Source organism: Tachyglossus aculeatus, chromosome 9 (genome assembly GCF_015852505.1).
Source record: "Tachyglossus aculeatus isolate mTacAcu1 chromosome 9, mTacAcu1.pri, whole genome shotgun sequence".
Taxonomy (NCBI): Eukaryota; Metazoa; Chordata; class Mammalia; order Monotremata; family Tachyglossidae; genus Tachyglossus; species Tachyglossus aculeatus.
Window position 1 is genome coordinate 61,316,312 of NC_052074.1, and position 10,845 is coordinate 61,327,156.

The window sequence follows — 10,845 nt, forward strand, 5'->3', positions numbered from 1 at the left end:
AATTCGGCTGTAGCGATGCGCCCCGGGCCCCGTGAGCCGGACCGGTTGTCGGTTAGAGGGACTGCCCTCTTCCCGTTGCCCTGTGGTACTTTCCCAATCAATCGTATTTATTGAGCGCCTACTGTGTGCAGAGCACTGTACAAGTACAAGTTGGCAACATATAGACAACAGTGGGCTCGCGAGCGGTTGGTCCAGTGCTCTGCACACAGTCAGTGGGGACGGTCGAATGCATCCAGCGCTTAGAACAGTGCTTTGCACCCGGTGAGCGCTCAGTCAATGCCGTTGTGATGATTGCGGCGGCTAGTCGCGGAAGAGGGCCTGGGTCAGGCCCCTGTCGGGGTGAGGGGGGCCCTCGTAGGGCAGCAGGGCGTCGAGGGGGAGGTCGCCCCCTCCGCAGCGCGAGGAGGGCCCGGAGAAGACGGAGGGATGCCCGGGGTTGGTACCCAAGGAGGCGGCTGCCGCCGCTGCCGCCGCTGCCGCTGCTGCTGCATAGTGCATGGTGAAGGCATAGCTCTTGTCCAGCTGGCCCGGGGGCTCGTGCTTGAAGGAGAAGTTCCCGTTGATGCTGAGCGGGGGGCTGAGGGGCCCGTCGAAGGCGGGGCTGGCGCAGTCCGCCAGGGCAGCGTCGAAGAAGGGCTCCAGGGCCGTCGGGCCGAAGGCGGGGGGCGGCGCGGGGGGCAGGGGCTGGGGCGGGGCCGGCGGGCCGGGGGCCGCGGCCACCGGCTTCAGGTGGAAGAGCTGGGCGCTGTCCACGGTGCCGTAGGGCGGGCTGGGCAGGCCCGGCGTCTGGTAGGGGTAAGGGGGGCCCGCGGGGAACGGGGCCGGGCCCGCCAGGCGGCCGGCCAGGGCGTCCGCGGGGCACTGCTCCGGCAAGAAGGTCCGCGGATTGAGCCGCAGGCAGCCGGCCACCAGGTTGGTGGTGGGCTGCGACAGCCCCTTGCACAGGGTCTGCACGAAGCTCACCAGGTCCGGGCTCTGGCCCGAGCGCAGGATCTCCGACAGGGCCCAGATGTAGTTCTTGGCCAGCCGCAGGGTCTCGATCTTGCTCAGCTTCTGCGTCTTGGAGTAGCAGGGCACCACTTTGCGCAGGTTGTCCAGCGCCGCGTTCAGCCCGTGCATGCGGTTGCGCTCGCGGGCGTTGGCCTTCATGCGGCGCAGCTTGAACCTCTCCAAGCGCGCCCTGGTCATCTTCTTCTTCTTCGGCCCCCGCCGCTTGGGCTTCTGCTCATCCTCCTGCTCCTCCTCCATCTCCTCCTCCTCCTCCTCCCCTTCCTCCTCCTCCTCCTCCTCCTCCTCCATCTCCTCCTCCTCCTCCTCCAGGTCCTCGTCCTCCTCTTCGTCCTCCTCTCCCGGCCGTCGAGGATCCCCCTCTCCCCGGGCCGCGTCCCGGGGGTGTCCCCCCTTGGGGTCACCCTCCTCGTCCTGGGAGCTGAGCCCCTCCTCCGTCCAGCCCGGGGGTCTCTGAGGGGGCTGGGGCTGACCCATCCTCCCGCTCGCGCTGTACGACTTGGTCATCCCGCCGCTCCTGAGGGGACCAGAGAGGAGACAGACCGGGGAAATCGTCATCATCATCATCATCATCATCATCATAATGTTGGTATTTGTTAAGCACTTGCTATGTGCAGAGCACTGTTCTAAGTGCTGGGGTAGATACAAGGTAATCAGGTTGTCCCACGAGGGGCTCACAGTCTTCACCCCCATTTTCCGGATGAGGGAACCGAGGCCCGGAGAAGTGAAGTGACTTGCCCAAAGTCACACAGCTGACAAGTGGCGGAGCCGGGATTTGAACCCACGGCCTCTGACTCCAAAGCCCGTGCTCTTTCCACTGAGCCATGCCGCTTCCCCTCATCATCGTATTCCTGGTGATAACAAGAATCATCATCAAAACAACGATGAGGGCATTCATTAAGAGCTTACTATGCGCAAAGCACCCTTCTAAGAGCTGCGCTTACTATGCGCAAATCAATCAATCAATCAATCGTATTTATTGAGCGCTTACTGTGTGCAGAGCACTGTACTAAGCGCTTGGGAAGTACAAGTTAGCGCTTGGGAAGTACAAGCACCATTCTAAGCGCTGGGGACGTTACAAGGTGATCAGGTTGTCCCACGGGGGGCTCACAGTCTTTACGAAGCGCTGACGGTGTGCCAAGCACTGTTCTGAGCGCTGGGGAGGCGACACTAATAACGATGGCATTTGTTAACCGCTGGCTGTCTCCCCTTTTTAGACTGTGAGCCCACTGTTGGGTAGGGACTGTCTCTATATGTTGCCAACTTGGACTTCCCAAGCGCTTAGTACAGTGCTCTGCACACAGTAAGCGCTCAATAAATACGATTGATTGATTGACTATGTGCAGAGCACTGTTCTGAGCACCGTTCTAAGGTGATCGGGTTGTCCCGGGGTGGGGGGCACCCAGTCTTCATCCCCATTTTACAGATGAGGGAACCGAGGCCCAGAAAAGTGAAGTGACTTCTCCAAAGTCACACAGCTGACAATTGGCGGAGCCGGGATTCGAACCCACGACCTCTGACTCCAGAGCCCGGGCTCTGTCCACTGAGCCACACTGCTTCTCTGAGAGACCCTTCGGACCCAGGGACCAGACCACCCCATCCCCTCCCCCTTCCTCCCACCCCTCCTCTCCACCACCCGCACCTCCGGGCAAGCGCAACCCCAGTTGCGTGCCAGCCCTGCGCTAAGCGCTGGGGCAAGCGCAAGGCCAACGGATGGGGCGCAGAGCAGGGGAGGAGCGGCGGGATCAGGGGTGGGCCTGAAATTCGTTCATTCTTTCAGTCAGTTGTATTTACTGAGCGCTTACTGCGTGCTGAGCGCTTGGGAAATACAACTCAGCAACCGAGAGAGACAATCCCTGCCCATGACGGGCTTACAATCTAGAAGAAGGTGTGGGGTGCGCCACTGCTTAAGCTTGGAAACAATGTGTGGGGTGTTGGCGCGCACCTTTGGGGAAGAGGAGATAATAATAAGAATAATGTTGGTTTTTGTTTAGTGCTTACTAGGTGCCAAGCACTATTCTAAGCCCTGGGGTAATACTAATAATGATGATATTTGTTAAGCGCTTACTAGATGCCAAACACTGTTCTAAGCGCTGCGGTGATAATAATAATAATAATGGTATTTGTTAAGCGCTTACTAGGTGCCAAGCACCGTTCTAAGCGCTGGGGTAATAATAATAATGATGATATTTGTTAAGCGCTTACTAGGTGCCAAACACTGTTCTAAGCGCTGCGGTAATAATAATCATTATAATGGTATTTGTTAAGCGCTTACTAGGTGCCAAGCACCGTTCTAAGCGCTGGGGTAATAATAATAATAATGGTATTTGTTAAGCGCTTACTAGGTGCCAAGCACTGTTCTAAGCGCTGGGCCCTGTTCTAAGCGCTGGGCACTGTCCTAAGCGCTGGTAGATATAAGGTCATCAGGTTGTCCTACGTGGGGCTCACAGTCTTCATCCCCATTTTGCAAATGAGGTAACAGGCATAGAGAAGTTAAATCCCGGGTGCCTACAGGTGGGAGAGGGATGAAGGATAAATGTGGCTATTCCCGCCTGCCTACTAAGAATGGAGACATCGAGGTGTGTGAGTGTGTGTGTGTCTGTGGGTGTCGGTGTTTTGGGGGAGGGAGGGACGTCCGAAGCATCCCTGGCCAATTTTCGAGCATCCCAGGTTCCTGGGGATAAAAGTCTGAGGAAGGATGCCCCACGGCTGGAGACCGAACCAGCGACCGGCTCCGTCTCTCCACCGTCCTTCACCAAGGCCACTTTTCCGGCTTAAATCCCTTTTTGTATCTTCCCCACGTCGGGGACCGAACTGCCGAGAATCCAGCCCGGGGAAATGCTCCCTCCCGGCTTGGAGAGGCGCAGGGGCTGCGGAACTGTTGCAAATCCAACGAAAATGAGCAGAATCGAAAAGAGCCTGTCGGTTTCTTCTCCTCCCGCCGCCCCCCACCCCCACCCCACTTTTTCCTTTCTTTACCCAACCCCAACCCCAGGATGAATTTCCACTTTGTTCAGATCTTCGGAAGTAGCCAGAGGAAAAAAAAAAAAGTGGGGGATCAGGTGCAAGTAGCTGTTCTTTAATAAACAGCTATTGAAGGAGGCTCCATCCTTCAATCGGGGCCGCTCAAAGTTCTGCCGAAAGCTCGCTTTAAGAGATTAAATCATGATCCTCCTTCAGCCCTTTTACGACTCCAAGAGAGAAACCCAGAGAGAGAAAAAGAGAGCGATGGAGAGAAGGATTTCACCGATCCAGCGGCGACCGCTCCACCCCGGGAGCCTCCCAACAGTAACAGGTAGCAAAGAAGGGCAACTTCTTCTCTTCTCCAACTCCCGTTTCCCCAGCTCCACTTTGGACCTGAGCTACCTCTGGCCGAGATCTGTGCCTCCCTCTACAAGTCGGTGTGAGACTTAGCTTAGTGGCAAGTTGGGCCTCAGAGGACGTGGGTTCTGTCGTCTGCCACTTGTCTGCTGCGTGACCTCGGGCAAACCATTTCACTTATCTGTGCCTCAGTTCCCTCATCTGTCAAACGGGGATGAAGACTGTGAGCCCCAGGTGGGACAACCTGATGACCTCCTATCTCCCACAGCTCTTCCCCCTTCTAGACTGTGAGCCCACTGTTGGGTAGGGACTGTCTCTATATGTTGCCAGCTTGTACTTCCCAAGCGCTTAGTGCAGTGCTCTGCACACAGTAAGCGCTCAATAAATACGATTGATCGATTGATTAGAACAGTGATTGACCCATAGTAAGCGCTTAACGAATACCATTATTATTATTCTTATCCGTGACTAACGTGTGCGTGGCAGGTGTTCCCTAAACTCCTCTCCCAAATCCTCCCGCACAATCTTCACCCTCGATACCCTTTTCCGATCGCCCACTGGGTGTGGAAGCTCTGTTTTCTATACCCACTTTTGCCTTTAAATACCACGTCCCATGTTCCGACAGGAAAGGGAGATTAAAAAACGGCCGCAGCAACAACGACAACAAAAATCCCACCAGTTAGTAGAATATATGAGATGGATCGAAGCCACCTGGCAAGTGGACGAGTAAAGCTGGGGTTCTCGTTTTGGGGGGATCCCCACGATGATGCGGGCTCTGTCTTGAGCATCTTGGCACAGACTGCGCGGGGGGAAAGGGACAAGAGGGGGCTGCGAATGGGGACGGGGGGGATCAGGGTGGCTTTCGTGGGGTGAAATGCAAAAGGAATCGCCAATTACCTGTGAGGGTTAGCGGGTCCTGGCAGGTGACCGTCTCATCACCCTGGTAACTCCCGGGGGTTGAATTCCTCTTTCTAGGGGGGCTGAGCGCAGGATGCTCAGGTTATATAGCGGGGATGCTCAGGCTTGGCGCCTGCGCGCCTGGGTAGCAGGCTCATCCCCCCTCCCCTCCCTACCCCCCATCCCATCCCTCCCCTGGTCCCCCTCCCCCCTTTTCCCTCCTGCTCCCCGAAGCCCCCTCCTCCCTCCAGCCACCATATGGTCCAGCCGGGCGAGCCCGAGCGCCACGTGACTAGCCCATTTGGTATGCGCAGAGAGCTCCCTCCCAGCCCCTTTGTGGCCAGAAGAAAGTGGCCCATCTGTCGCCAGTTAGAGACTCTGCGGACCCTGTTTGTCCCCGCAGGAGAGATTAACCCTTTCCAAGGCGGGGGAGGGGGAGGAGGAAGCGAGTTCATCCGTTCATTCATTCAATCGTAGTTGCTGAGCGCTTACTGTGTGCACAGCGCTGGGCTAAGCGCTTGGGGAGTACAAGTCGGCAACATAGAGAGACGGCCCCTACCCAATAACGGGCTCACAGTCTAGAAGGGGGAGGCAGACAACAGAACAACACATGTAGACAGGTGTCACAGTCGTCAGAACAAATAGAATTAAAGCTATATGCACATCGTTAGCAAAGTAGAATAGTAAATATGTACAAGTAAAATAAATAGAGGAATAAATCTGTACAAAGATATATATACATACAAGTGATGTGGGGAGGGGAAGGAGGTAGGGCGAGGGATGGGGAGGAGGAGAGGAAAAAGGGGGCTCAGTCTGGGAAGGCCTCCTGGAGGAGGTGAGCTCTCAGTAGGGCTTTGAAAGGAGGAAGAGAGCTAGTTTGGCGGTTGTGTGGACGGAGGGCATTCAAGGCCAGGGGGAGGACGTGGGCCGGGGGTCGACGGCGGGACAGGTGAGAACGAGGTACAGTGAGGAGGTGAGCGGCAGAGGAGCGGAGGGGGCCGGCTGGGCTGGAGAAGGAGAGAAGGGAGGTGAGGTAGGAGGGGGAGAGGGCATGGACAGCCTGGAAGCCGAGAGTGAGGAGTTTGGGCTGGTTGAGACGTGTGGGGTGCGTGGAAAGGTGGGGCCTGCCCACTCCCTGGATTGCGGGTCCATGCGTTGGATGGGCCACCGGGAATGAGTTTGTGTGTTAACAGGTGGGAGTTAGGGGCGCGTAAAGGCTGGGCGTACGAGTGTGAAGGAGCATGGCATGTGCAGGAATAACAGTAATCGTCCTGGTGTTTGCTAAGCGCTTCCTCTGTGCCAGGCACTGTACTCTGTCCTAAGCGCTGGGGTAGATACAAGCAAACGGGCCTGGACGCAACGTCTGTGCATGTGAGCAGCTGAGAGTTAGGGGCGTGTATCTGCTGGGTGTATGACCGTGACGGGGCGTGCGTTCATTTTGGTATTTGTTAAGCGCTTACTATGTGCCAGGGACTGTATTAAGCGCTGGGGGCGATACAAGCAGGTTGGGCTGGACACAATATATGTGTATGTGAACAGGTGAGAGGTAGGGGCGTGTATATGCTGGGCGTATGAATGTGAAGGGGTGTACTCATAGGAATAATCATTATCATCATTCTGGTATTTGCTAAGCGCTTACTATGGGCCAGGCACTGTACTAAGCGCTGGGGTGGATACAACCAGATTGGATTGGACACAACCTATGTGTATGTGAGCAGGTGAGAGGTACGGGTGTGTGTCTGGGTGTTGGACCGTGTGTTGCTTGTATCAGTGTGAATTCAGTCATTCATTGAATCGTATTTATTGAGCGCTTACTGTGTGCAGAGCACTGTACTGAGCACTTGGAAAGGAAGGCGAAGGCTCTGGTTGCTTTCTGTCCCTGAATTACTTGGGGTCCCGTGCCCCAGCCCAGGACTGGGACCCCGGCTTTCTCCCTGCAGGTTTGTCTCCCTGCAGGTTTTCTTTAATAATAATTATAATTGTATTTGTTAAGCGCTTACTATGTGCAAAGCACTGTTAAGTGCTAGGGAGGTTACAAGGTGAGCCGGTTGTCCCATGGGGCGCTCACAGTTTTAATCCCCATTTTACAGATGAGGTAACTGAGGCCCAGAGAAGTGAAGTGACTTGCCCAAAGTCACACAGCTGACAATTGGCGGAGCCGGGATTTGAACCCATGACCTCTGACTCCAAAACCCGTGCTCTTTCCACTGAGCCACGCTGCTTTTTCTGCCGGGCTGGGTTCCGTCTTCTGGGGTCGAGGCTGGGACCCCGGCACACTCCTCAAATCCTTCTGCCTCTCCCCGAGACCCCCCTGCCCAAGCCCCAACTGGGGTCTTCCCTGGAAGAAGCTCTCTAGGCTGGGGCTGGGGTTGGAGTTGGATGTGGCTGGGATCCTGGTCCAAGAAAGGAGCTGGGGGTAGGGACTGAACTGGGATGAGGCTGGACTGAGCTGGGACTGGATTGGGCTGGAACTGGACTAACAATAATAATAATGATAATAATAACAATGGTATTTGTTAAGCGCTTACTATGTGCCAAGCACTGTTCTGAGCTCTGGGGTAGATCCAAGGTAATCAGGTTGTCCAACATGGGGATCACAGTCTTAATCTCCATTTTACAGATGAGGGAACTGAGGCCCAGAGAAGTGAAGTGACTTTTCCAAGGTCACACAGCGGACACGTCGCAGAGGCAGGATTAGAATCCACGTGCTCTGACTCCCAAACCCGTGCTCTTTCCACTCAACCACGCTGTTGCTTCTCTAGACCGGACTGGGATGAGGATGGACAGGACTGGGACTGGGAATCTGATTTTTCCTTTATTCCCCCGTGGAGTAGAGAGATAATTTACTCTAGAGTCACCTTAATCCCTCTTCCTACTTGGTGGTCCATCTTTGGGATGCTGTGGGTTCAAGTGAGGTTGTTGAACGTGTCTACCAATTCTGTTGTGCTCTCCCAAGCGCTTAGTACAGTGCTCCACACAGCAAGCGCTCAATAAATACCACTGATGATTGTTTAATTGAAAGGATTGTCCCTGCCTCCAGAAAGCGCCCAAATTGGGACAGGTGAGCAGGCTGTGTCCAGGAGAAGACGCGGAGTTTCCCTGACTCGGTTGAGACTCACTTTGTACACAACCCTCCGCTCAGTCCATCATCTGGTTTCGATTGGATTGTCCAGTCCCGGGGGGAGAGTCCTTTTCCCGTAGTCCCAAGGTGACGAACCCTAAAAATGCGAAACGCCTTCGACGCCACTGCAAGAAGACCCGCAGGAAATCTGCATCAGCGAACCGCGGGGATGTTGCAGTGTAGACTCCAAATCTCACACAGATTCGCGTTATTAGGACTGCGAGCCCCATGTTAGACAGGGACTGTGTCTAACCTGATTAACCAATCAATCAATCAATCGTATTTATTGAGCGCTTACTGTGTGCAAAGCACTGTACTAAGCGCTTGGGAAGTACAAGTTGGCAACATATAGAGACAGTCCCTACCCAACAGTGGGCTCACAGTCTAAAAGGGGGAGACAGAGAACAAAACCAAACATACTAACAAAATAAAATAAATAGAATAGATATGTACAAGTAAAGTAAATAAATAAATAAATAGAGTAATAAATATGTGCAAACGTATATACATATATACAGGTTACCTTGATTACCTCGACTCTACCGCAGTCCTTAGAACAGTGCGTGTCACATAGTAATAACAATAATTATTATTATGGTATTTGTTAAGCGCTTACTGTGTGCCAAGCACTGTTCTAAACGCTGGGATAGATACAAGGTAATCGAGTTGTCCCGTGTGGGGCTCAAAGTCTTAATCCCCATTTTACAGATGAAGTAATGAGGCACAGAGATGTTAAGCGGTTTGCCCAAGGTCACACAGCAGAGAAGTGGCAGAGCCGGGACTAGTAAACCCTTAACAAATATAAGAGTAATAAAAATCGAGGGCTGTTTTGCCCTAAAAAAACTCGAGACAAATTTCAATTTTTCAAGTTTGTCCGAGCGCTTAATACAGCGCTCTGCACATAGTAACCGCTCAATAAATACGATTGAATGAATGAATGAGTAGGGGTGGCCCGGTACCAGCTGACTGGTGGAAACTCTTGGAGGGCTGGGCTTCTGGCAAAAAACGTTGTAGTCTTTGGAAAGGGAGAGGAGGAGTATTAGTGAAGGTTAATTCATTCATTCACTCAATAATAATAATAATAATAATAATAATGATAATGGCATTTATTAAGAGCTTACTATGAGCAAAGCACTGTTCTAAGCGCTGGGGAGTTTACAAGGTGATCAGTTGTCCCACGTGGGGCTCACAGTCTTAACCCCCATTTTACAGATGAGAGAATTGAGGCACAGAGAAGTAAAGTGACTTGACCAAAGTCACACAGCTGACAAGTGGTGAGGCCGGGATTTGAACCCATGACCTCTAACTCCAAAGTCCGGGCTCTTTCAATCGTATTTATTGAGCGCTTACTGTGTGGTTAATAATAATGACAATTGTTACCTTTTACAATAACCATTCTGGATACCGTCCCTGTCTCACGTGGGGCTCACAGTCTAAGGAGAGAGAGGGAAAGCAGATATTTAAATCCCACTGTATCAATGAGGAAACGAAGGTCCAAAGCAGTTCAGTGACTTGCCCAAGGACACCCAGCAGACAAGTGTCAGAGTCAGGATTAGAACCCAGATCTTCTGACGCCCAGAAGTGTGCTTGCTCCTCTAGACCACGTTACTTCTCTAAGTGGGTTAAATGTGGCTATCAGGCCCGCCTATGGCTACTGGTGTGTGTGTGTGATCAGGCCCGCCTATGGCTACTGGTGTGTGTGTGTGTGTGTGTGTGTGTGTGTGTGTGTGTGTGTGTGTGTGTGTGTGTGTGTGTGTGTGTGTGTGTTTTTCTGTATTTGTGTGTTTAAATTTGTGTTTGTGTGGTGGGGGGGAGGGGGCGTGTTCTTGGCCAGAAGCGCGCTAAGCGGGACGAGAGCAGCGCTCGCCTGTCTTTGATGATACCAACAATAATAATAATCGATAATAATAATAATGATATGTTAAGCGCTTACTATCTGTACTGTTTTATGCGTTGGGGGTGGATGCAAGCAAATCGGGCAGGATACGGTCCCTGTCCTACTTGGGACTCGCATTCTCAATCCCCATTTTACAGATGGGGGAACTGAAGCACAGAAAAGTGAAATGACTTCCCCAAGGTCACCCAGCAGACAGGTGTCGGTGTCGGGATTAGAACCCAGGTCCTTCTGACTCCTAGGCCCGTGCTCTAACCATTAGACCACGCTTCTTTCTTTTTTTTCCTTTGGAAGCATCTGCCAAGAAAATCAGGGTTTCAGAGAGCAAGTTTTCCAGTTTCATCAAGGGCCCTGGAGCCGAGCGGGCTAACGGCCGTCTCCGCGCAGCCCTCATTACCGCTTGATTTACGGCCCTTGGCGCCCTGTGGGGATTAGAAGCCTCCTTCCTCCTCCTCTTCCGTTGCCCCTCCCCCCTTCTCTTCTTCGTCCTCTTCTTCTTCCCTCCTCCTCCCCCTCTTCTTCCTCCTCCTCTCCCTCCTCCGTCTCCTCTTCCTTCTTCTCTTCCTTCCCCTCTCCCTCCTCCTCTTCTTTCTTCTCCTCCTTT

At 53.4% G+C, this 10,845-nt stretch overlaps 1 protein-coding gene across 1 annotated transcript; it reads right to left on the reverse strand.

Annotated features, from left to right (window-relative positions):
• Positions 1-218: 218 nt before the first annotated feature.
• On the reverse strand, positions 219-5,297 carry NEUROD1 (neuronal differentiation 1). Its single transcript, XM_038751619.1, has 2 exons — positions 5,227-5,297; positions 219-1,525 (listed from the first exon to the last, which is right to left on the reverse strand). The coding sequence occupies exon 2, from the start codon at positions 1,513-1,515 to the stop codon at positions 301-303; it is 1,215 nt and encodes a 404-aa protein (XP_038607547.1). The 5' UTR covers positions 1,516-1,525; positions 5,227-5,297; the 3' UTR covers positions 219-300.
• Positions 5,298-10,845: the final 5,548 nt, after the last annotated feature.